Source organism: Phascolarctos cinereus, unplaced genomic scaffold (assembly GCF_003287225.1).
Source record: "Phascolarctos cinereus isolate Bilbo 61053 unplaced genomic scaffold, phaCin_HiC Scaffold_4;HRSCAF=312, whole genome shotgun sequence".
NCBI lineage: Eukaryota > Metazoa > Chordata > Mammalia > Diprotodontia > Phascolarctidae > Phascolarctos > Phascolarctos cinereus.
Window position 1 is genome coordinate 126,501,735 of NW_027555847.1, and position 26,748 is coordinate 126,528,482.

The 26,748-nt window shown below is 37.8% G+C and overlaps 1 protein-coding gene across 1 annotated transcript in view; it reads right to left on the minus strand.

Annotated features, from left to right (window-relative positions):
- The window catches only part of XPO6 (exportin 6), a 120,003-nt gene that overhangs the window by 48,285 nt on the left and 44,970 nt on the right, over nucleotides 1–26,748 (minus strand). Inside the window, exons 8-9 of the mRNA XM_021006374.2 lie at nucleotides 24,163–24,289; nucleotides 13,129–13,238 (exon numbers count right to left, since the gene is read on the minus strand). Of these exons, the coding sequence (XP_020862033.1) occupies nucleotides 13,129–13,238; nucleotides 24,163–24,289 (237 nt within the window). The remainder of the gene's footprint in view (nucleotides 1–13,128; nucleotides 13,239–24,162; nucleotides 24,290–26,748) is intronic.

The window sequence follows — 26,748 nt, forward strand, 5'->3', positions numbered from 1 at the left end:
GGAGCCACAATGTCAGATCTTAAAGAAAATCACTTTGGCACTTCCACTATGTGAAAGATGGATTGGGAGCAAGGAGAGACTTGTAACAAATACTGAGAACAATAAGAAAGCTATTGGCAATAACCTAGGTGATGAGGACCAAAACTAAAGCCTTCAATAAGGTGGTAATTGTGTAAGCAGAGGAGTCACATACAAGAAATGTTTTGGAAATAGAAATTACAAGATTTGGAAATTGCTTGGTTTGGGGGAGGGGTAGTTACCAACATGGAAGACTAGAAGAAAGGTAATATCTTCAAAAGAATTAAGAGAAGAGCGGACAGTGAAGGGCAGCAGCAGCAGTGGCTTTGGCCATCGAGATTTCAATTATGGCAGGTCCAGAATCTGATAGTCAGTATCAGTTCACTGGTTTTAAGAAATACTTCAATTAGAGGATGCCCATCAATTGGGGAATGGCTGAGCAAGTTGTGGTATATGAATGTAATGGAATACTATTGTCCTGTAAGAAATGATGAACAGGATGACTTCAGAAAAACCTGGAAAGACGTATATGGTCTGATGCTGAGTGAAGTGAGCAGAACCAAGAGGACTTTGTACACAATAACAGCCACGTTATGCAATGACTAAGATTAAGATTGTTAAACTGAACCTTTCTCAGCATTATGACTGGATCTAAGACATTTCCAGAGGCCTCGGGATGGATAATGCTGTTTACATTCAAAGAAAGAACTATGGAAGTCAAATCACTATCACTTATTTTTACCTTCTGTTGAGTTTTGTTTCATCTTTCTGATGGTTCCTCGTATTGGTTTTAATTTTTACTTACAACTTCACTAATGTGAAAATATGTTTAATGGGTATGTAAATGTAAAGCCTATATCAGATTGTGCACCATCTTGGGGGGGGGAAGGGAGAAAAATTTTCAACTCAAAAGCATATGGAGAAAATAAAAAAAATTTAAATTAAAAAAAGGTACATTAAAAAAAAAGAAATACTTCAATTCATATACCCTTAATGGGAGAAAGAATTATGTACTGGCCACTTATGGAGGAAGTGCTTTGCTCATACTTTACTTCAAGGCAAGGTCTAAAAAACTCCAGCAGTGAAAGCAACATAAATGGAGTCCTGCGTGTGCGTGTGTGTGTGTGTGTGTGTGTGTGTGTGTGTGTGTGTGTGTGTGTGTGTACACTTTGTCCATCATCAAGTTCCCTCGCTGAAGGACCTCCTGTCAACTTAGCATGTGATCTACAATTCTTGAAATAAAACATGAACTCAGAGGGGAAAAAAAAAAGAAATGAGAGGTTTGGGAGAAGGGTGATTTTGATGGGAAAAGACAATGAGTTTAAGTCTGGACTTTTTGTGTTTAAGATACATACTGGATATCAAGTCTGAAATATCTTAATAGATAACTGGCAATATGGGATTAAAATTCAGGGGAGAGACCAAGGCTAGATTAATGAGATCTGGGAGTCTCTTTCAAACTATCTTTTCATCTATTTGCATTTACTCTATACTTAGTCTGTACATACATATATGTGTATGTTTACTATATACTTCTATTTCTTCATGTTCTCCCCCATTAGAATGTAAGCTCCTTTTTTATACTCTTGTCACCTTATCATGGGACTTCTATACCCAAACTACATGATTGAAAAAATTAGGAACTAGGTCCATTTATAGGCAAAATTACAGAACAATGAGATTTCCTCTGGTGTTCAGATGACAATTGGAAGGTTAGCATTGTATATGGAAGTGGTATCTACTTCAAACAGAAATAGGGGCCACTAAATCATACATAAGGATCCTATTACTGTCACCCATCATTTCCTTCAGCTAGGGCAAAGGGGTGGGAAAGACTCCAGGACGGACAGTCTGTAACACAGACCATGAACCAAAGAATCAATTTAATGCAACAAGTATGACTCAAGTCCCAAGCTCCTCAAAAATTTCCATCAAGAACAAGTATGAAAATAGCTAAAGAATAAAGTTTTCAAAGGCTATAAAGTCATTAAAGTAACAGTCCAAGTCACACGATCAACAAGATAGAGGACTAGACATAGAATTGGAGAAATCCAATCCTTACACCTCTCAAACCACCACAAAATAAGAATTATGCATAAGAGGTAAAGCAAGTGCAACTGTCTCAACAACCTAAGATGCCAAGAACCCTAATGAGGTAAACAACCCAAGAACTAACAGCAGAGAAGGCAGCTAGCTGGCACAATGAATGGAAAGGCCAGGCATGGAGTCAGTAAGACCTGAGTTCTAATCCAGCATCGACACTTACTAGCTGTATGACCCTGGACAAGTCACTTAACTTTTGTTTGCCTCAGTTTCCTTAACTGTAAAATGGGGAAAATATTAGCACCTACCTCCCAGGGTTGTTGTGAGGATCAAATGAGATAATATTTGTAAGGTACTTAGCAGTGCCTGGCACATAGTAAGCATTAGTTATTATTATCAGCATTATTATTTAACACCTCACTACCACTTTTTCTGTAATTGGGTCAGTGAAAAGACCCTTACACTCTCTTTACAATTAAATATTCGGAATGTCCAGCAAATCAACTAGGGTATAATTGAGCATATGTGGTCAAAGAATATGAATCACTATTAGAGAAACGTATTCTGAGGTTCTACCTCATATCCATCAGTTCAGCAAAGAAGACAAAAAAGCAATTGACAATTGTTGGAGGCACTGCAGGGAAAACATGCATACTAAGGCATGGATGTTGATGGAGCTGTGAATTGATCTAGACACTCTAAAAAGCAATGCAAGCCATGACAAAAAAACCCACTAAACTGTGAGTGCCTTTTGACCCTTGTAATATCACTACTAGGCCTAAACCTCACCCCAAAAAGATCAAAGAGGAAAAATTAACACATCAAATGTTTTTATAGCAGTTTGTGTTGTAGCACAGCAAAGAAATGGAAACTAGGTGAATACCCATCAATTGTGAAATGGCTGGACAAACCATGGCATACAAATGTAATACAATAGCATTATACTAAAGGAACTACTTCAGAGAATCCTGGGAAAACTTATATGAATTATTGCAGAATGAAGTGGAACAGAATTAAAAAAAAACAATTTATACAATAACAAAAATGTAAAGAAAAACAACTTTTGAAAGATTTAAGAACTCTGATCAATGCAATATTCTACCACAACTGCAGAGTTACTAAAACACACTACCCACCTCATGACAGAGAGATGATAAGACTCAAAATACAGAACGGAACATGCATTTTCAGATGCAGCCAGTGCAGCAATCAGTTTTATTTGATTATGCATATTTATTAAAAGGATTTTGTTTTTCTTTCCTCCCCTCCCCCCCAATTTAAGGTTGGAAAAGAGACAGGTGGAAATAAGGCAGTCAAAAAAAGAAAAAGAAAGAACTAAAGCATTCTTTAAATAAACAGAAGAAAAGGCCAGAAAAAAAAGCCCCACAAACAAGAAACACTGCTTTGAAAGTTACATGCTGAACTTGTGATATATGTAAAAAGAAAAGCAAGCTGTATATAGTAGAGACCCACAGTTTCATACACAATCTTCTTTTTTCTGTTCTACTATGTACATGGAAATATTCTTTTATTTGATATTTGTTCAGAATTTTTCCTAAATTCTCTCTTCTAAACCCCTTGCAATTTGGTATCTGACCTCATCACTAAACTGAAACTACCTTAACCAAAGCTAGCAATGATCTTTTTTTAATTCTCAATTTAAGAAAAAAACAAGCTTTTCCATAATAGAAAAAAAGATGCTTGCACATGAAACTGTAAATCTACTATGTACAATTTGCTATTCCTCTTAAATATATATAATAAATTTATCATGTAACTTTTCCCTCTTTTTTCCTTCCCTCCCTGCCCCCCACCGTAGAAACAACTACCATTAGACACAAATGTGTATATATATGTAAAATCATTCTACGCATACTTCTTTTTATCAGTTTTTTCTCTGGATACAGATAGTGTCTTCCTTCATAGGTCCATATTAACTTCATAGGTTCATATGAACTACAAAGTTAATTTGAGTATTTGTAATAGTCAAAATAACTTATTCACTCAAAGTTGTTCTTAAAACAATATTGCTGTTACTGTACTGTATACAAAGTTCTCTTGGTTCTGCTCATTTCACTCTTCATTATTTTGTGCAAGTCTATCCATGTTTTTCTTTTTCTTTTTTTTTTTAAAGGCCAATTGGGGTTAAGTGACTTACCCAGGGTCACACAGCTAGTAAGTGTCAAGTGGTTGGTCTGAGGCCACATTTGAACTCAGGTCCTCCTGACTTCAGGGCCGGGGCTCTATCCACTTCACCATCTAGCTGCCCCTATCCATGTTTTTCTAAAGTCACCAAGCCCATCATTTCTTGTAGCACAGTAGTATTCCATCACAATCACATACCACAACTTATTCAGCCATTCCCTAAGTGACAGGCATCCTCACAATTTCCAGTTCTTCACCACCACAAAGAGAGCTGTTATGAATATTTTACAACATATAGGTTCTTTTTCCTTTTCCCTAATCAACTTTGGAAACAGACCTAGTAGTGGCATTGCTGGATCAAAGTATATATAGACTGTTTAATAACTCTTTGGGCATAATTTCAGCTTGCTCTCCAAAATAATTAGTTCAGTTCATAGTTCCACCAACAGTGAGAATTACTGTCCCAATTTTTCCATATCCCCTCCAACATTTCTTGCTTTCCCCTTCAATCATCTTAGCCAATATGATAGGTAAAAAATGATATCTCAAGATTGTTTTAATTTGCATTTCTCTAATCAATAATTATTTAGAGCATTTTTTCGAAGGACTATAATTGTTTTGATTTCTTCACTGGAAAACTGCGTGTTCATATCCTTTGACCACTTATCAATTGGGGAATGACTCACTTTTATACATATGACAAAGTTCTTTATATATTTAAGATATGAGACCTTTATCTGAGAAACTATAAAAATGTTTTCCCAATTTTCTGCCTTCCTTTTGGTCTTGGCTACATTTATTTGTACAAAACCTTTTTTAATTTAACTGAAATTAACCATTTTATACCTCACACTGCTCTCTAATCACTTGTTTATTCATAAATTGTTTGCCTCAAAAGTCTAATAGGTAATATGTTCTATGATCTTCAATTTTCTTATAATCTCTATCTTTATATCTAGAGGTCATGTATCTATTTTGACCTTATCTTGGTAAATGGTGTAAGATGTTGGTCTATGCCCAATTCCTGCCAGACTGCTTTCCAGCTTTCCCACCAATTTTTACCAAATAATGAATTCTTATCCCCAAAACTTAAGTCTTTACACTTGTCAAACACAAGGTTACTAGAGTCATTTGCTGCTATAAATTATATGTCTACTATGTTCCACTGATCTACCTTTCTATCTCTTAGCCAATACCAGAAAGTTTTGATAATTATTGCTTTATAATATAGTTTAAGACCTAGTACTGATAAACTTCCTTACTTTACTTTTTTTTCATTAGTTCCTTTGATATTCCTGACCTTTTGTTCTTCCAAATGAATTCTGTTATTGTTTTCTCTAACTCAGAAAAAGTTTTTTGATAATTTAATTGGGATGACATTAAATATATAAATTAGGTAAACTGCCATTTTTATTATATTGGCCCTGCCTGCCGACAAACAAGTAATATTTCTCCAATTTTTAAAATCTGATTTTATTTGTATAAAAAATTTGTATTATCATTTTGCAATGATCTCTTAATTGCAGTACCTAATGGACTTCTATCTTTATCCTTCTTGACCCTTCCTTCAGCATCTGAACCTACTGATCTATCAATTTGTCTCCTAAATATTCTATCCTCTCTAGGTTTCCATGACAATATTCTCTTTTGGATTTTCCCACTCTCTAGCCACCCCCTCAAACCTTCTTTCACTCCAATCTTCCCTATTACTGCTGAGGACACCACCTCCAGCAACACAGACTCAGAAACTCAGTGTCATACTCTCTACTCCTCACGTTCACCCTACATAGCCAATCATTGTCAAATCTTGTTTTTACCTTCACAACACTGGTCCTAGAGTCCCCTTCTCTCCACTCACAAAGCCTGGTTCAGTCTTCCATCACCTCTAACCCAGTCTATTCCAAGAAACTTGTAACTAGTCATTGTTTTGAGTCTCCCCTTACTCCTTCATTCAGCTGTCCAAGTGATTTTTCTAAAGCACAGATTTGACCATGTTAATGCCCTGCTCAATGAACTCTAGTGGCTCCCTATAACTCATAGCATTGGAACAGGCTGTTCCAAAAATCTTGGAACCCAAGGCAGCAGCCCCTTCTGGAAACCAAACAACTGCAAAGTAGGAGACTGAATCTTTTAGTAAGAGGAGGAGGGAAGATGTCATATGGAACTAAAGGAGAAAAAAGGTTGGAATCACTGCTGTGAGAAATGGAGTGGCAATAGGACAACAAGACAAGGGATTTAAGGTTGGCATATTGCTGAATTGGTCCACCATAAGATTAAGACTAAAAGAAAGAAGATGGGATCAAAGCAGAAGTGATGAATTAGATGAAAAGGCTGGCGTTCCTGGTAAGAACAAAGAGTAGATTCAATAGCAATGACACTAAAAGGGAGATAGAAAGACAGAAGGAATTTCAAGATTCAAGATCATGAGATAAATGTGACCATCCCTATAGGTACCTCAGAAGGAGTGAAGATATAAAGAACATGAGAGTTGAGGAGCATTTTTAACTAGCAGGTCAAGGTGATCAAGAAGCCAATATGTATACTGAAGTCTATTAACTATGAAGGGTGGGGATGGGATGGAAAGAAGAGCTTCAGGGAGGTACTAAACTTGACAGAAGAGGAAGAATGACCTGCAAGACAAAAACAAAAAGAATCTAAACTAAGTGATGGAGATGGAAGGTATGAACCTCAAAGGTAGTAACTACAGCTAATGATATTATTTCCATTTTACAGATAAGAAAACTGAAACTCAAGAGATATTAAATAACTTGTCTACAGTGATATATCTAAGAAGTGTCAGGGCAAGATTTAAACACAGGTCCCTCCTGATTCCATGTCCACTATTCTTATACATTGTACCACATTGCCTCCAACAGGCTACAAAATAAGTGTTTTTCCAAATAAGTATTTTTTTTTAAATCTAGTCCAACTTATGTCCCAAGAAAGGGATAGTACAATAACACAATGGGGAAACGGGACACAGTAACAGACTAAAAGTCTAGACCCAATAAAGTTGTCAGAGTGGTGCCAATGAAATTAATAACACTACATTTTTACATAGAACCTAAAAGAGTTACTCTCCTCCTAGAACCCTGAACTAGCATTAAGTAAAAACAGGTAACATTAGGGAGACCAGGATCAGACAATTTTAAAGTATCTTGTGTAGGCACCTTGATGGTATCTTTAACATATGATTCTAGGCATAATCATTAACAACAGGGTTAGCACATGTAAATGAACAACAGGAGACCAATAAATAATACTTTCATTTATTTCAGAATTTAGAGTTACTTTTTAACCACATGAGTCAAAATCCCCTTATTTTGCTAAAATTAATCAGGAAAGTAAATCAGTTACTGAAATAACCACTTATTAGGCTATCCAGAAGTATTTAATTAAATGAAAATATAAATAGTGAGATTTTATGTTGTAATGTTAAAATGTGGTATGATCACACGCTCAAAAAACCTGGAGCTGGAAGGGGCCTTTATGTCACCTGGATCCAGCTCCCTCATTTTACAGATGAGGAAACTGAGGCCTAGAGAAGTTAGGTGATTTGACAAGAGTCACACAAGTAGTGAAGAACAGCTGGGACTTAACTTAGGTCCTGTGATTCCAAGTTCAATGTCTAATCAATACCATGATACTGAAGTTAAAGAAAAGTGGAAAAATCAAAGTCAACACCTTATATTTTGTATAATACTCTAAAAATTACAAAATGCTTTCATATAATTCTCTCACATACTTATTCTAAAAAACAACAAAGCTTGAACATCAACTTAACCAAAAATAAAAACGTAATAATCAAAAGTCTTACTCATATTGGCCGTACCGAAAAAAGAAAAAAAAAGATTTCTTTAAGCAAAAGTAGAAAAAAATAAGCATAAGAAACCCAGATAGATACAAATGAATAAATCCTGGCCAGCAACTGAAATCCTACCAGATCCTATCATCTCTGCTACATACTTTTTAATTCTCTTCTCATTTTTTCTTCCAGAGTCCTTGCTAGTATTAGAGAAAGTGCTTCCACCACACTGGTACTCTCTCACTTAATTCTAAACACTCTGCAATCTGCCTTCTTAACTTCAATCAACTGAAATTGCCCATTCCAAAATTATCAATGATCCCTTAAAATCATCTACCAGATCTAATAGATGATTCTCAATCCAATCCTCAATATCCCTGCAGCACCTAACACTGTTGACCATCCTCTACTGATGGACATAACTTTCTCTGCATTTTTATGACACTGCTCTCTCATTTCTCTTCACACCATATCCTGAGGCTCCTTTGCTAGACTAGCACCCAAGACATACTTGCTAATTGTGGATGTTCTCTACTGGGCTTTCTTTTCTTTTCTACCGATACATTCTCACTTGGTGACCTCATCAGCTCTCATGAATTCAATTATCATCTATGCAGATGACTCCTAGCCCTACTCTCTTCTCCTGAGCTCCAGCCCCATACCATCAATTGCCTACTGAGCATCTCAAAATCAACAGTATCTTTCTTCTCAAATCCACTCCTCTTGAACTTCTGTATGATTCTCAAAGGCACTACTAGCCTTCCAGTAACCCAAGTTTCACAATCTAAGTGACTTTCACTCTCATTCATCTCACACATCCAATCAATTGCAGCAATTGTCAATCGTCATCTAAATTGCTTAACAGTACTTTCAACAAAAGGGCAGCTAAGTAGTGCAGTAGCTAGAGCACTACTTAGGAAGGGCAATCTTCCTGAATCTTTCTGATTCCCCTTCATAAGTTCAAATCTGGCTTCAGACATGTAATATCTCTATGACTCTGGGCAAGTCACTTGATCCTGTTTGCCTCAGTTTCCTCATCTCTAAAATGAGCTGGAGAATGAAATGACAAATCACTCTAGTACCTTTGCCAAGAAAACTCCAAAATGGGGTCACAAATAGTCAGACACAACTGAAATGACTTAACAAAAATAATTTTCAACAATGGCTTGATCCATTATTGTCAATCAATAAGATTAACACCACGATGTCTCTGTGAAATAGGAACCTTAACTCCAACTTCTTCTGAGCTTCTAGAATGTCATGTGCTATATATATATATATGTGTAGGCTGCTCTCTTTGTACACTATAATTTCTAGAGGACATGAAATAAAAACTTTAAACCACAAGGAACAGGATGTCAGTGCAATGCTTGTGGTATAACCACACCTACATTTTCAAATTATGAGAAGAAAACATTCAAGAACGTTTCCTGCAAGCAGCAGTTGCTACTGAATTCTTTCCAAAGATGTAACTTCAAAAATGTGAATGGACACTTGTCTCTACACTTATGCTCCTTAGGATGTATTAAGGAAACACATTTTACCTGATTAAAAAAACAGTTTGGAGAAAATAAAAATGTATTAAAGTCTGGGAATACCAATATAATAATTACTAGAAGCTTTGGAGACAGATACTGCAAAAAATAAATCAGATACTTAAAGTAAAAAGCTCTTCACCTAGGGAGATGTCCCCTGGCAGTACTACAGCTGCAGTGTCTGTGGATAGAAGAAGGAGACAAAGAAAGGGCTCCTGCCGGTCTAGGCAACATGCTCCATCAATTGCTCATTTGATTATTGACATTCCTAATACTGTGAGGAGTCTCCTCACTATCATAAGCTGCTAAGAAGATTACTCAAGACCTTTGAAACCTGGAATAAAATTTAGGTGGGAAGGGAAGGAGACAGAAGATAAAGTATAGACACTCTGGGGTTAGACACAACTAGGATCATGGTAACTAGCAATAGATGTCGCAGCAGTTAACATACTCACACTTAAGATAAACCACAAACTAGTGACAGACTTTAAAAAAGATACATTTAATGCTCAGTATGTTTGATGTAATGGCTGGTCACACCTTATTCATGATAACAAACAGATTATCAATGATGAGAGAAATACCTATTCAATACAGACAACCAAGACTATCAGTGACAACAGTCAAAAGGAACATGGAAGCCTAGGCATTTCCAAAGAAACTGAATGTTCTTCAGCGAGCAAACCAGTTCTGGTATTTTAAATCCTACTACCACTGCAGTCAGGTGACAGCAGCATTTTCAAATTATATATTTTGTAGTCATTTATCTGCAAAACAACTAGTATAAAGTGATAATATTTTCTCAAATGGAAGGAAGGCCCTTCTAAACACACTCCTGGAACTAAGAGGGCTTGACTATTCCCCATAACTGTGACAGAAGTGAAATATATTCATTTTTTAATAGAAACATTCAAAAACATTAATGTTAGGATTAATGTCAAGATTAATTAGCATTAATCTAAAATCTTTTTTGCTGTTTTTTTAAAATCTCTTTAACTCTTCCAGCAATCTTGTTGGGCTTGTGTCCAATCTGCATTTTTCTTTAAGGCTTCACTTATAGATGTTTTTGAGTCATTGCCTTCGTCCGAGTTTGTGTCTTACATTTCCTTGTCACCATAGAAGCTCTTTATGGTCAGGTTCTTTTTCCATTTGTTTATTCCTCCAGCCCATTTCTTGACTTTAGATTTCAGGTTGGTGCCAGGCTCTGCTCACCTGAGGAGATGCATCTGGCCTGAGCTTCTGTTCTTTTCTGTCTTTCTGCTGCTTTCATAGCTCAGTCTGGGGGCCTGCAAGTTTTCAGTATTTCCAAAGTGATGTGAAGCAGGGAGAGGTCTGTTTGTTCACTGTCCTTTTAGTCTGCAAATTCCCAACCTGGTTTGGGTCTGTTGGCTTATATGTGGTAAAGTTTCTGTAGACTGCTGCTGGACTCAGTTACAGTTAGCTTGCTGGGTAGCTCTGTTGTTTCAGAGCAACTGAACTGGGGGTTTTCCCTTTGTTTGGTTTCCTGCTTTGGTTTATTCCACTGTAGGTTTATGCGCAGGGCTAAAGATCAGAAATGAGTCTTGGGCTCTGCTCTTGGGCTCAGAACCAGACAGCTATGATTCTGGAACTTGTTCCTTACTCCTTGCACAGGTAGGAGCTCTGCTCCCTCTCAACCACAATCACTCCTTTCTGCCTAGATCTGTGCCCTGGAACCAGGGAATGGGTGACAGAGCTGCCAGATGGCATCTGTTCCTACTCCAAAGGATGGCAGAGGGGTGGGACTCTGGGATCTCTCTCAGCCCAGCTGTTCAATCTTCTTACTGTTCTCAGGCACTGGCCTGCTTCCTGCTTCTGTTTGGTGTGGTACTCCACTGCACTCCTGGTCAAGCCCTGCCTCAATGTCTGCAGACACTCTCTGGATGCTTTCTAAAGCTGCCATTGGCTAGAAAAATGACTCACTGTGACTTTTTCTTGGCTTTCCTGATTAGAATTTGGTCTGGTGGTCTTTATCAGTCATTGTAGAGGAGGATGTAAAAGAGTTAAGGCAAAACTGCTAGCTCTCACTTGGCCATCTTGACTCTATCCCAACATTAATGATTTTCAAGCATGCTGACTTGAGTTCTAAATAATGGATGATGCTCTCCTGCTTTCCCAGCTGCCAATGGAGTGAAGCAAGGATGTGTGCTTGTTTCCATGCTTTTTAGCACGATGTTTTCAGCAATGATGTTGGATGCCTTCAACAAGGACGAAAATGGCATCAAAGTCAGCTACCACAATGATGGTAAACAAAGTAACAGGGAGAGTTGGTACGTGACTTTTTGTTCATAGATGATTATGCACTCAATGTAGCCTCCGAGGCTGAGACGCAACAAAGTATGAAACAATCCTGCTGCTTGTGCTAATTTTGGCATAATAACACTAAGAAAACAAAGGTTTTCCACCAGCCAGCACCATACCATCCATATATGGAACCATCAGGTAAGTTCACTTACCTTAGCAGTATACTTTCCAAGGATGTGCACAAAGATGATGAGATTGATTCATGCATTGCCAAAGCTACTTCAGTGTTTGGGAGGCTCCAAAGGAAAGTGTGGGAGAAAAGAGTAAGTATTAAACCGCCTACCAAACTGAAGCTGTTGTGCTAACCTCATTGTTGCATGCCTGTGAAACCTGGACAGTATACCAGTACCACACCAGGAAATGGAATCACTTCCATTTGAATTGTCTTAGGAAGATTCTGAAGATCACCTGGCAAGATAATGTACCAGACATTGAGGTCCCTTCCTCAGCTGAGCTGCTAAACATTCAAATTCTTCCACAGAGAGTACAACTCCACTGAGCTGGCCACATTGTTCAAATGCCACACATGTTTTTGCCTATTAGAATATTCTACCAAAAACCCACAGAAGGCAAGTGTTTACATGGAGGTCAGAAGAAGTAACAGAAGAACACTCTCAAAGTCTCTCTGAAGAACTCTGGAGAGCCAATATTTTTAGTCTGATTTAAAATTTTAACAATATATTCTACCCTCTTGATTTTTTGTATTATTAACATCTCATAAGTGTAACACTGCAATCTAAATTCTACCCAATATTGTACGTAATTTAATAAGACAATGAAAGCTTTTCTGCACACCAAAATTATTCTTCTTGTTCTTGTTCATTTCACTGAGAGGTATACACAGTTTCTGTCAATTAAAAAATGCTAAGGTACTTAATCTTCTAATATGCAGACATTCTAAAATTCAGTCAAGTTACATCCTAAGAGTTTGCAAATCCTTAGACTGAATTTGCCTATTAACTAGCAGACTGATCCTTTCAGTTGACCATAAAATGGTGCACTGCATCAGCTCCAAGAATTTCTCTGCAGTACATTTCTCAATATCATGTTGGTAAGCTAAAAAAAAATTGGGAAATGTGTTAAGGGCATGTAAATAAGGAAATCAGGCTTAAGGAAAATATGCATAACAGCATTACTCTACTTTAAGCTAACATGATCTTATCTAACATCAGAGGTTCATCTGTGTCACTTCATTTAAGACACAAGGAATATTAATGAACGCCATTTCAGCTTCTAGCAATAAGTAGTTTTATTGTTTACCTGCTGAGTACGGCTTCCTTGTCTGCCAAACGACTTTTAATTTTGCTAGTCAGGTAGTCCAAAAAAAGGGTCCAGATATCCAAACAAGAGAAGTAACCTTCATGGGTAGGCTATAATGCAAAAGAAATACAGATAATGAAATTAATAAAAATAGAAATTTCTTATTTTTGAAAAGGCCGTTTCTTTAAAAGTTAAAAACAAAAGCACACTACCTCCTAAACAAATATTCTTCCAATATGAAAAATCAAAGAACTTCAGTTCACTTTTGTAAAAACAGTCCCTTAATTTTTTCTGCTCTAGACTGCCAAGTTAAAAGCTTTATACATAATTACAGATAAACTCTTTTAATAGATATTATGCAGAAGTAGTGTTATGAAGGAGAATAAATAAATGAATCTTCTAAAAACCAAAGGTTTGTTTCAGTAGCTAAAAAAAAAAAGGTGGGGGGAAGCTAGGTAGTGCAGTGGCCCTGAAGTCAGGACGACTTCAGTTCAAATCCAGCCTCAGACCAAACACTTGACACTTACTAGCTGTGTGACCCTGGGCAAGTCACTTAACCCCACTTGCCTTAAAAAAAAAAAGGGCAAAGAATTGAATTTAGGACTTCTGATTAAGATGATGATGTGAAAAGTTACCAAAAAAAGTCTGATCCACAACTGTAAAAAAATAAAACCAGAAACATGCAGAAGTATTTTGTATGTGTACAAAAGAAGGATCACATCAAGGAAGCCAGTTCAAGCTCCAATAACGAGATCTGAATACTACAAGCACAGAGAGAAGGGTTGTGCCAAGGAAGACAATGCAAGCTCTAGTATATGGGCCTGAATCCAGCAGGTGTTCTAAATAAGGACACTCCAGGGCTTCTCAATTCAGTAAGAGAGCCATAATTGGGGCCTGAAGCCAGATCCCAGGCCTGGCCTAACAGAACAGAATTGGGGAACAAGGTGTGCCTACATAAGTCACTGTACAGGGAGACAGGGCCACAGCAATAAACAAGGTCAAGTCAGGTCTTAAATGTCCAAGTGACCTCGTAAGAGGTTGAAGACCAGTGCAATCACTAACTCTCAACTGAGATATGCCAGGGGTACAGCAGGAAATGGTACCAACTCCTAACTGGAAATTGTTCAAGGAGGAGATACAAAACAGACTGAGGCCAATCGACCACCTGAAGGCTGAGACAGAAATTCAATCTAGTCTGAGCAATTCCATTCAGAATGGCAACAGTAACAGCATCCAAACTACAAATCAGAGAGAACCAAAATGGGCCTACTCAACCCATCCAAAAGTGCCAATCTGATCCTCAAAGTCCCAATCCAACAGCTAATCTTCGTAATCCATCCAATCCAATATTAATAAACAGAAGCAAACATAAAAGACAACGGGGGCTGCGAAGCCCAAGAGATAACCCCCAGAAGAAGAGATTAATAAAGCCCCAAAGGAAAAAAAAACAAACAAACAACTGCTTGGCCACAAAAGCAAGATCAGCTAGAAGAAACGAAGCTAAAAATAAAAATTAAGTGTAGAAATGTAGAGGAATGGTGTCAGGAAGACCTGAGTTCAAATCTGACCTCTCAGACACATGATACTTACTACATGTGTGACCCTAGGCATGTCACTTAACCCCAACTGCCTCACAACAACAACAAGAAAGAAATGTAGAGGAAAAAAAATTACCACGATATAACTCTCTAGGCATTTTCCAATCTGCCTACCAAGGCCCCAGTTATCAAATGTAATTTCAAACAACTGCTGACCAGAGTACAGGGTTTTAGAAACCACCTAGACCAGCTTCTTCATGTCATAATTGAGGAGACTAAGGCCCAGATAAGCTAAATGACTTGCCAAAGGTCACAGAGTATTAAGCAGCAGAGGCCAGATGCAAGCTCAGGGCTCCAAAGTCTAGTCCACTACATTACTTTCTTTCTTCCCTTTATAATGTCAATTCAGTTCAATTCCAACAAAATACTTTTCATGTACAAGGCACAGTCCTACAACCCTACCTCAAAACTTCTCATTTGGCACCTTCTGCTCCCGCTCTCTAGTCTTAGCCTTCCCTTTCCATATGACTATCCATCCTCTGACATGGGCTGCCCCACAGCAATACCATTCTGATTCCTGGATCAGAAAGTGAAGGAGAGTGAAAGTGGGAGGCAAAATTTATAGGTCCATCTGAAGCCTTCCAAGAAATACTTACTATGTCATTATGCTTGTCAAACTTAATGTTAGTGAACATCAAATGTCAATTTCTGGCCTACCATTTATCTACATCATCAAAGACTGGGGGGAAAAAAAAGAACAGCAGACATAAATATTAGACAAAATCCTCTTTCATTCTAGGTTTTGCAGCAGACTTCCCCTGCTATCATGTTTTCTCTCTTTCACTAATCTTCTGTCTCTCCCTATCTCCTGGCTCCTTCCCCGCTGCCTACAGCAAAGGGGGGAAAAAAGCATAAGTCAAAGAGAATAGTTCCTTAGTCATGATCACAGTGTTCAAGATGTGGAATTTCTTAATCCACAAAACCAAAGGATGTTCATTTTCAAGTGTCCTCAATGGTTCTGATGAGATGTTCCAAGTTATCTCCATTTATGCATCTTAATAAACAGCAGTTAACAACTAAGGCCATTTTCTTCTGCATCTGGTCCTCTTCCAAATCTCTCAAGTTCTTGCTTCTAAAATTGGCACAAAGGGTTTTAAATCCATTATTGTACTGCTAGTAGGAGGGCTAATCCTACCTAATCCAAATCTTGCTGCTGTAGCCATTATGCTTTGGTCATTTTTTGGGAGAAGAGCCTTTTTGCCCACACCTTCCTCTAAACCCTCACTTGGTCTGATCTTCCGGCTAGATAAAGTTTTATACCTCTCCTCCCTTTCATGGCTGAATACCATAAGAAAGCATCTGGACTTGGTGCCTCCGCTTCTTTTCCTTTCACTCAATTCTAAACCCCCTGCAATCTGACTTCCAACTTGATCATTTAAATGAAATTGCTTCTCCAAAATTATCAGTCTCTTAATTGCCCAATCTAATGCCCTTTTCTCATTCCTCATCCTTCTTGACCTTTTTCTATAGCCCTTGACATTGTTGACCATCCTCCTCTTCTCCTGAAAACTCTCATTCTCTGAATTTTCATTGTGCCATTCTCTCCTGGTTTTTCTCCTACCTGACAAGCTCTTCATTCTTCTTTGCTGGATCTTCATCTAGGTCATACCTACAAAGAGCCGGGCTTCCCCAAGACTCTGTCCTGGGCCCCTTTCTTTTCTCTCCCTATATAACTTCACTGGGTGACCTCATTAGCTCCCATGGGTTTAATAGCCATTTCTATGTAGATGATTCTTAGATCTACATATCTTGCCCTAATCTCTCACCCACACTACAGTCATGCCTCTTGGTCATCTCAAACTAGATATCCTGTAAACTCAAACTCATTATGTTCATAACAGAACACATAATCATTCCCCACAAATCATCCACTTCTTCCAAACTTCCTTATTACTGTGAGAATGTCACTATCCTCCAGTTACCAAACTGAAAACCACTGTATCTACCTTAACTCCTCAGTCACAATCATCCCATATATCCAACCTTTCCCAGGTCTTATCTACCTTATGTTATGTCCCTTTCTCACAGTCAGCTGCCACCTTGGTACAGGCTTTCATCACCTCACACCTGGACAAACTCAACAGACTTTTGGTGAGTCTCTTTACCTCAAGTCTCCCCACTCTGGTCCATCCTCCGCTCAGCTTCCCATGTGATATTCCTAAAACACAAGTCTGTCTACCCTTCCCCGACCCCTACCTACAAAAACTTTAGCGTCTCCCTGTTACCTCAAAGACCAAATATAAAATCCTGTTTGGATTTTAAAGCCCTCTATAACCTGGTCTCTTCCTACCATTCCAGACTTCTTACTCCTCCCCTCCAAATACAATAAAGGCCTTCTTGCAGTTCTCACACACAACACTCCATCTCCTGACTCCTTGCCTTTTCACTGACTGTCTCCCATGCCTACAGTTTTTCTTCCTCACTTCTGCCTACTGGTTCCTGGGCTTCCTTCAACACTTCTTCCTTCGGGGCCTTCTGCAAGAAGCCTTTCTTACTCTCCCCACCACATCTTAGCCCAACTCACTCTTACCTCCAGCTAGTTCAAAGCAACTTGAAAGTAGAAATTCATTTCCAATGGAATTTGCCAATATTTATGATGTAAATGGACCTTGAGATGTGTAAAGTGATATTGTAAGGAAAGCTAACCTTAATTACTTTGTTAAATGTTCACACTTAGTAGCAGAGGTGGGGCAACAACTCAGCTCCCCTTATTTCCAAAGCAGTGCTCTTTCTATTCCTTATTCTTAAATCTTATCCCCATAAATATAGAACATAGCTCCTGGATTTCATCTTCATGTCCCTTACCATCTCCATTTCCCTCCCTATTAGAAAGACAAAATTTCAGAAGAATAAGAGAGCTCAAAGGCCACCTAACCTAATCAAAACCTGAACAAGAACAACTTCTACAACATCCCTAACAAGCAGCCATTTAGCCTTTCTCTGAAAACTTCCAGTAACAGGAAAACCTATTACTTCCTAAGGTGGCTCAAAAAGTTTTCCTTACATCAAATTTACTTCCACACCCAGCTCCCAGTTCATGCCTTCTAGAGCCCAATATAACAAGTCTTATCTCTCTTCTATAAAGCAAAGCAGCCCTTCAAATCAAGGCCTTTCACCAATCTGGTTGCCCTCTTCTGGATATTCACAACCTTGTCGACAACTTTCTGAAAATATGGCATCCAGAACTAAACACAACACTCCAAATGTGGCCTGGCCAAAGCAGAATAAACAGTAAATGATCATTCACTTCATCCAGAATACTTTATTCTCAATGCAATCTAAGACTGCAGGAGCTTTTGAAATTGTCATATTACACTACTGATTCAGACTGGGCATGCAATCTACTAAAGCCCTCAGATCTTTTCCAGATGAAATGCTATCTAAGTATCCGTCCCCTATTTTGTATGTGTGAAATCAATCTTTTTGAATTAAAGCGTACAACTCTACATTTTTCCCTTTTAAATTTCATTTAATTCTATTCAGCTCAAAAGCCAACCTGATTACTCTTTAGGTCTGGACAATCAACAGATTCTTAATCTGTTCAACTATATTATTAGGCTTCTTGTCCATAAGAATGAGGAGAGATTTTATCAAATGTTCTGCTAAAATCTAGATGAACTTTATCCTTATACTGAATCAACCAATCTAGTAAACCTGCCAAAAACAAAACTAGGTTATTCTGACATGTTTTATTCTTGATGAAATCATGCTGACTCTTTGCTGCTTTACCCCCACTTTCCTAGATGTTCTAATTTTTTCCAACAATTTAAAATCAATCCTAGCCCCTCTCCCCCTTGTTAAAACTGGGACACTTTTTTTTCTCCAAACCAACAGTACCTTTCCTGTTTACTAAAGTATTTCAAAGATCACTGATAATGGCTCAGAATAATATCTGTCAGTTCTTTCAATACTGTAAGAGAATATAGTTCATCAGAGCCTGGTGACCCTTGCTATCTCCCCATCTGCCTTTGCTATCAACTCCCTATTAGTCACTACTATTTTGATCATTATGGTCCAAAGATCACCCTCCTTGGCAAAGAAAAACAAGAACTGAGCTGCTTTTTACCTTGTCTCTTGTTCATTATCACGAACTCATTTACTCCACATCAGATCTAGCCTTTCTTTGACTCTCCTCTTTTCCCTAAGATAGTTTTAAAAGAAAAATATCATTTGGGGAGGCATGGATGAGTGGCAGTCTACAACACTGGAGGATATTCCTACACTGATTATAGACCCACTGCAGTATTGGATTACAGGTAGTCTGCAATATATACTGATGATAATACTGCTACTTTTTCTGCTTACATTAATTTTCACACAAAAACTTGCCAAGGTGCTGCCTCTCCCTTCCTGCTCTCCCCCTATATATTCTAACAGTTCCTAGATTTCCTTATATACATATATTTCCTGAATATACCATTTCATTTAACCTCTTTCCCCCATCCTGCTCTTTCTGAATAAGGTATACCTTTCCAGAGACACATTTCAATCATGGGCATCCTCCTACAAATTATCTGTGATAGTTACAAAGTCAAGTTTGCCACCTGATTTGAAATTTATCTAGTTCACATTGTTAAGTTATACTTTGTACATTTGTGTACAGACATTCAAGGCTACGATTTTACTAGTTTTCTTGGATTTTTGTTTCTTGTGAACATCTGAGTATCTCTACTATTCTTCTTTAAGAGCTACAACTACACTAAATTATCTAGATAGTTTCTCTTGCTAATCTTACTTTTCAGCTTAAAATCCTTTAGATTTGCAAGACTACTGACAAATATAACAATACTATCCCTTGTTAAATACTATCTAACCAGCTGTTCACTTCCCAAATCTTCTGGTCCCTTCTGAAGCCCCTGATCAGCAATAGTGACATCAAAACCACCTCTTTCACTAGCCCCATAAAGTCTGCTCCTCTCCCAAGACTTCACAATCTTTAGCAATGTTTTCTATGTCATTCTGGCAGCATTATTTGTGTCCAAATAAATCACTAGACATGGACAGTGGTTATGCAGAGCAACAAGCCTTAGGACCTTTTCCCTGGGTGGTTCCAGATCCAGCCCTTGGAGGGAGACACCATTTCTCTATTTTTAATCAGGCTGACAAACAACTGCCATTACTTGCCTCGTCTTCCTCTGACCCTTATGGATGATTTCTCCCCTGACATGTGGATCCACATCATTATTCCTTGGAGCACAATGCAGTTTCTTCCTCCTCAGAAGCTTCAGCTCCCTCCTCCATGGGAGAAGAAGCCTCTTTTCTGGTGCTTAGCACCCAAATCTTTTCCCTTCTCATTTGTCACAATCTTCGACCCTCCAACCTCCTGACACAAGTCAGAAATCCTTCCCTTTTGCTTCTTCAAGATCCCTTTTCTTGTTTTCCCACTGATATCACAGGATCAGAAGATTCTGTGACTGTGGGTCCTTTTCTCCATTTTTAAAGAAACACTTCATTTTCTCTGGTGATCTGGAGAGATGGGGCATTCTTCAAGCCTCCTTAGCTTCTCTTCTAAGAGGAAGACAAGCCTGTATAGTTTGATTATACCTTCTCCCACTCAAGCTGAAAGTAAAATCAGGGAACAAGCCTGCTTATATAAAAGCATACCAGTACAGGGCAAGCTTCAGAGATATGCCCCCTTTTTCTACCCCTTGAATGTAATTCTGGATGGACAACAAGCACAGACTCCCATACTCAGCCAAAAATAAAAAGAGAAAGGTGTAGGAGGCCAAGTGTACAGGAGGAAACTCAGCTGGCTACATACTCAAGGGAAGGAGAGAGAAGTCTGTTTATTTCTTGACCACATACCTACATACCTTCCACAATGGAGAAATCCCACTTTCACGTTTTTGATTTAATAGAAAACTGACAGGATTTAAGATTCTAACAAAAAGGTGGGAGCTTCATTTTTCTTAGTGTCTAGTTCTTAAGTTGTTTTCCATCCCACATGGGAGAGTCATGTAGAGAATTAAGTTTATACTGGGAGACAGATTTCAAAACATTTTCACCTTATTCTCTTATATCCACTCTCTCTTGCTTCCTAATTTTAGTACCCTTTCTCTTCTTCCCAAACCATGGTCCACAGAACCCTAGTTCTAGATAAGGAAAATATGGGTTGCATGAGAAAAGCTATCAGCATTTCCACTCCAAAATATCAAATATGCAACTAAACAAGTATCAAAAATAACATGTAGGAATTTTTGAGTAAGCAAACAAGCTTTGTTTCCTCTATTTAGCTCCAAAATGCCTCCAATTACTCCTTTTCCTAGGGTCGTTCCATACTCCTAGATTCCCATTTACAGGTCATCAATATATTTCAAGTCCAGATCAAATTAATCTGGGAAACACTTCTCTATGCTTATCCTGGGATTCTTGGTACAATCAAAAAAGGCACAGAATTTGGAAAGAGAAGCTGTGGTTATGGATTCTAGGTCTGATACTTAACACCTGTGTGATGACAGCCATTTTGGCTCTCCTTTCTAAGCTCCATTTTCTTCAACTTGTAAAAAAATGCAGATTGGACTATGTAATTTCTATGGTCCCTTCTAATTCCTGAACCCAATTCCTATTTGAAACCCCCTCAAATTCTTTTGTCTCTTCCAATCTCTCTACACCCATTTCAACATTTCTAACCTCTACTATCTACTTCCCACCTCATTTCCAACACCCTACCAGTATCTTCCTTCCAGGACCTCCAAGCTAACAATGGTGCTCCGTGCCCTTCCCTTACATGTAAATGTTTCTCCTTCTTTCTGTGAATCACTCTATAATTGAAATCTTTCAATTTTTCTTCATCCTTATAATCCTCCTAACTCTATGTGACCTACTATCTTCCAGAAATGGCTCATCTTCACTCAATACTTTTTTCTCACAGGTGTGCCCTGCGTACTCACAAGGACTAACCAAATTTCATTAAAACTATTTTCATTTCCTTTCTCCCTTTAAATTTACTTTTCTGGCCTCATAAAGGAATGGTTTTTTTTTTAAATCTACTTAAAATTAATTGCCATTATAAAAATTCAATTCAATTTAATAAACATTTACTAATGTTTACTATATGTCAAGGCATTATGCTACCAAAGACTTTAAAATAAAAGTCCTTACCATCAAGCGTCTTTACTAGGAGATAAAACAATACAGATATAAATACAAGGTAGTCTGAAGGAGGAGAGAGCACTAACAACTGAAACATCAGGGGGGAGAGGGGTGCGGAGGAGCCCGCTTCCTGCAAAACATAGTACCTGAAACGAACCACCAAATTAAATAAATAAATAAATAAATAAGTGAATGAATAAAGATTCTGAGTGACAGAGATCAGTAAACAGCACATTCCAGGAGGTGTAAGAGACAAACGCATGGAGGTGGAATATAGAATGTCAAGTTCAGGAAACAGCAAGTATAGTCAAGTTTGGCTGGAATGTAGAATTCTCAAATTCAATTTAATTCAACAAGCACTTATTAAGTGCTCACTCTGTGCAAGACACTGTGTCAGGCTCTAGGAAGACAAAACATAAAAACAGTCCAGTGATTGCCTTTCAAGTACTTCCCTTCTAGCCTAAAACACAGTCAAAGAGGTAGAACATGGAATGCTGAGTTAGGGGAATGTTGAATAAGCCAGTCTGGCTAGAAAGAAGATTATGTGAGGAAGTAATCTGAAATAAGTCTGAAAAGCTCAGCTGGAACCAGAGTATGAAGGTCTTTAAATGTGAAGTTGAGGATTTCCTGACTTACACCTGAAAACAAAAGGTAGCCACTGAAGATTCTTGAAAATGGGAATGACATGGTAAGATCTGTGCCTTAGGAAGATTATTTTGGCAGCTCTATGGGTACTAGGTTAACAAAGACGTCAGAAGCAGGGAGACTGACAGGAGAATATTGCAGCTGATCAAGTGAGAGGTAAAGAGTGCCTGAACCAGGGTGGTAGCTGTGAGAGTAGAGAGAAAATAAAGAGAAAACAGAACAAAACAACTCTAAAGTTTCACCACACACATCAAATTGGTAAATATAGCAAAAAATAGAACAGTCAATACTAGAGGGAGTCGTATAAAGACAAGCACTCCAATACACTATTAACAGAGCTGTGAACTAGTGAACTTGGCCAACTACTCTGGAAAACAATTTAGAGCTTTGCTTAAAAAGTTACTAAAACGTCCATACTTTCTGACCCAGAGATCCTATTACTAGGTATATGCCCCAAGGAGGTCAAAGAAAAAAAGAAAGGTCTGTTCACACTAAAATAATCACAGGAGCAGTTTTTTGTGGTGCCAGAGTACTAGAAACAAATTCAATGATTAAAGAATGGCTAAACAAACTGTGGTACACAATATAATTATTGCACTGTTAAGAAACAATGAATATGAAGAATTAGGAGGATAGGAAGACATACCAACTGATTAAGAGTTAAGTCAATCAACCATTAAGTGGCTACTATGTGCCAGGCACTGTGCTAAGTGGTGGAGATACAAAGAAAAGCAAAGGCAGTCCCAGCTCTTAAGAAGCACCAAGTCTAATGGGGCAGATAACATACAAACTACTATGTACAAACAAAATATACAGAGGATAAATTGAAGACCATCTCAGAAGAAAAGCACCAAAGAGAACTAGGAAGGTCTTCTTGCAGAAGATGAGACTTTAGCTGAGACTCAAAGAAAGCCAGAGAAGCTAAGAGACAAGAGATGATGAGGAAGAACAGTCCAAGAATAGGGCACAGACTCAGGAGATAGAGCATCATTTGCAAGAAACAACAAAGAAGCCAGAGTAGGACAACGAGTTCAGTAGAGTAGTCTGATCAGAAGTCAGTTGCAAGGGGTTGAGAAATAAATGGAAGGTGAAGAGGTTGAGGCAATGAGTATAAAATGGTTTATTCTAGGAATCTGACAATATAAGAGAGAAGAGCTTGAGAAGAGTTGGAAGGACAAAGTAGATTTTATGTTTCTAAAGATGAGGAGACCCAGACATGTTTGCCTGCAATAAGGAAAAAACCAGTAGTAATGAGAATGAAGATGACAGAGATGGGCTGACTATGGCAAGGGCCACCTTTTTGTCAGAACTGGAACTAAGGAGTCGAGACCAGGGGATGAGGAGGAGGGGGGATACTGAGGTGCAGAAACTGAAAGTGGAGAGGGCTTACAACAAATGGACTCATTTTCTCAAGCAGTAATAGGAAATAAGGATTAGATGCTAGCAATTCTTTAACCTGACTCTTCTTCTCTGTAAAGTTCCTTATGAAAAGCACATGGAACCAAAAGTTCCCAATTTTAAGGCATTTTTGAAATTTAGTTCTCCGTTCCCTTTAATTTAATGGCATTAACTACAAAACGTAAGGACTCAAAACAAGTTAGCTTTATGCAATACTTTAAGGTCTGCAAGGTTATGAGAGTAAAAATACAATATTAAATCAAATGAACATTCAAATGAAAAGGGTAATTTCATGCCATACCTGATGAAACGTGTACTTGAATAACAGTGTCAAAAACTCTACCACTGGGAACTGAGAGTAGGATTCTATCCTCCTCAAATGGACACTCACAAAGAGACGAAGAAAATCAGTAAACTTCTCGATGTAGCTAAATAAGAAAAAATATTACAAGGTAAAAATCTCACAGTTTACCTTCAATGGAAATAACTTTAATCAGATAAATGAAATGCAAGATTAAACGGCCCAAATCCTTTACATTACCAAAACACACTGATTTAACCAAGATATTTTCAGTTAAAAACATAAAAGCCTGCATCAGTTACCTACAGGACACGCAACCCTTCTCTCCATTAACACCTGAAACACAGCAGAAAAGTAACTTTAATGCTTAGATAATAAGGCCTTCTGATAAGCAACTGCTCTCACAGTTCCCCAATTACTTAGTGGCATGACCCATATAAAATAAAATGAAAGGAAACTGAGCTAACAAACTGATAGCTAAGTCATATCACTTGTATAATGCATCTCAAGATAACAGCATTACTCTGATTTCCAGAGGGAAAGATTTATTAGTTAGAAGGCATAATTATGAAAGTGTATGTACCAAAAACCACAGAGACAAGCTGATGATCTATCTTCAAAAGGGTTAGCAATGTACTAAAATATTTCTAGTTTTGCAATCCAAATAGATTTTGTTCTTCTACTCCTGAGGACAATCAACTATGCAATGCCCCAATTATCTCCAAGAATTCTTTATAGCAGGAATGAAACATTTTAATACTTAGAAAGATGCAGCAACCTGCCACTATATAGAAGGATGAAGTATTAGAGCCTGAAAATGACCTTAGAGCTCATAAAGTCAGGAATCTGAGGCCCAGAGACAAGAAATTACTGACTTGCCCACCAACTGCAGGAATGAGACGAGGATTCAGATTTCCAGATTTCCCTTACTCTCCAGTTTTCCCTCACTCTCCAGTTCAGCATTTGTTCCACTATATGATACTACCCCAACCCCAACTCAAATCCAAAGATTTTCCTATGATTATTTCATAGATAAGCATGTGCCATAACGACCAGGATAATAAAGTCCTCTGATTAAATGCACACACATCACTCTCACATTCAGAAACTGTCATTTCCAGCCCCTAAATACCAAAAGGTGATGGAAAATGAGATGGATACATATTTTTGAAAATATTAATTAAAGAGATAAAGAATCTTCTGGCCTAGAATCAGGCAAGCCTACTAGTAAAATAAATCCTTCATTGCAGTCACTAGGTACCACTTCACTTCACTCAAGTTCCCTCAGTCCACCTGAAATGACCAGAAATCAAACTTCCCCATATTGTCACAGGCCCCTAACCAACTTGATCATGGTTGGCCATTGCTGACTTCGGGTGCCACATTAATTCTAGAAAACATAGATGGAAATGAGGATTTACAATTTATATGATATTATTTCATAAGGATAAAGGTTGAGTACATCACTGGACCAAATACTTAGGAAGACTAACTTTAAAAGTATTTTATGCTATGATTTTACACCCCTTCCACCAGAATCTCCAGAGGTTCTTTAACAGGTATGGCCCCTCCCTTTTATATGTCAAGTAGAGAGATTTGTCTGAAGGCCGTTGTCCAAATCAATCAAGAATGGAACCTCCTCCACCCTAATCTAGCTTCTTACATATTAAATTTGTATGTGTAAAATGTATCAATTTTCTGTTCTTTGGAAAATACACTCAATTCTCAGTCATGCAAACTAATGGAACACAGAGATTGAATGCATGGACAAATACAATAAAAAACCACTCTGCAGGCCAACTTCTTTATTAAAAAATTAAATAAACCCGATCAAGCAGAAATACTAACTAATCTTCATTCACCTCATTTTCCTTCCCTTGCCCACCTTCTGGTATAGGTGCTAATGAACAGTGAAAGAGTTAAGAGATAAGAAGTTATAGAGAAAAAGAATAGAAGCAAAGGACCCAGTTAAGCAGCTCCTGAACAACTGAGAATTGACTATCATTTTTTTAGAATTTGTTATAACAGACTCTTAAGAGTCATAAAGCAAGCACACAGTATTTTTCATATCACCTGTCTGTACATGCAGGGTTCGCCTTTCAGTGCAACTGGAAGCATATAATTGAAATACAAAATCAAAGGAAGCAAAAAAGTTAACTTTAAAGTTCACATACAGATAAACTACTATGATTTTTCACCCAGATCTAAGCTCAGTCTGTGAAAATGGCATTGTCCTCAGAGTAAAACACAAGGCAATTTATTCTTAATGGTAGGTTTCATAGTAGAAACTCAAAAGACAAAAAGTAATGAACTCAATCAAAGAAAAAAGATATTTTAATTAGAGAATACCATTTCAACTCTCAAATTACAACACAACAGTTAACCTTTTCATTGACTTTGTTATAAGTAATTAGAACACTGTTACACATTAGAAAGTATTTTTAATGAAGCCAAAAAAGAATGATGGAAAAATTGTGTTTTCAAGAAAGCTCTGGTACTCTTAATTGATCCGGTCAGTTGCTACTTAAAACAACATCAAATTAGAGGGAAAGAACTTTATTACTGTAACAGGGTAGGAGTTTTTCC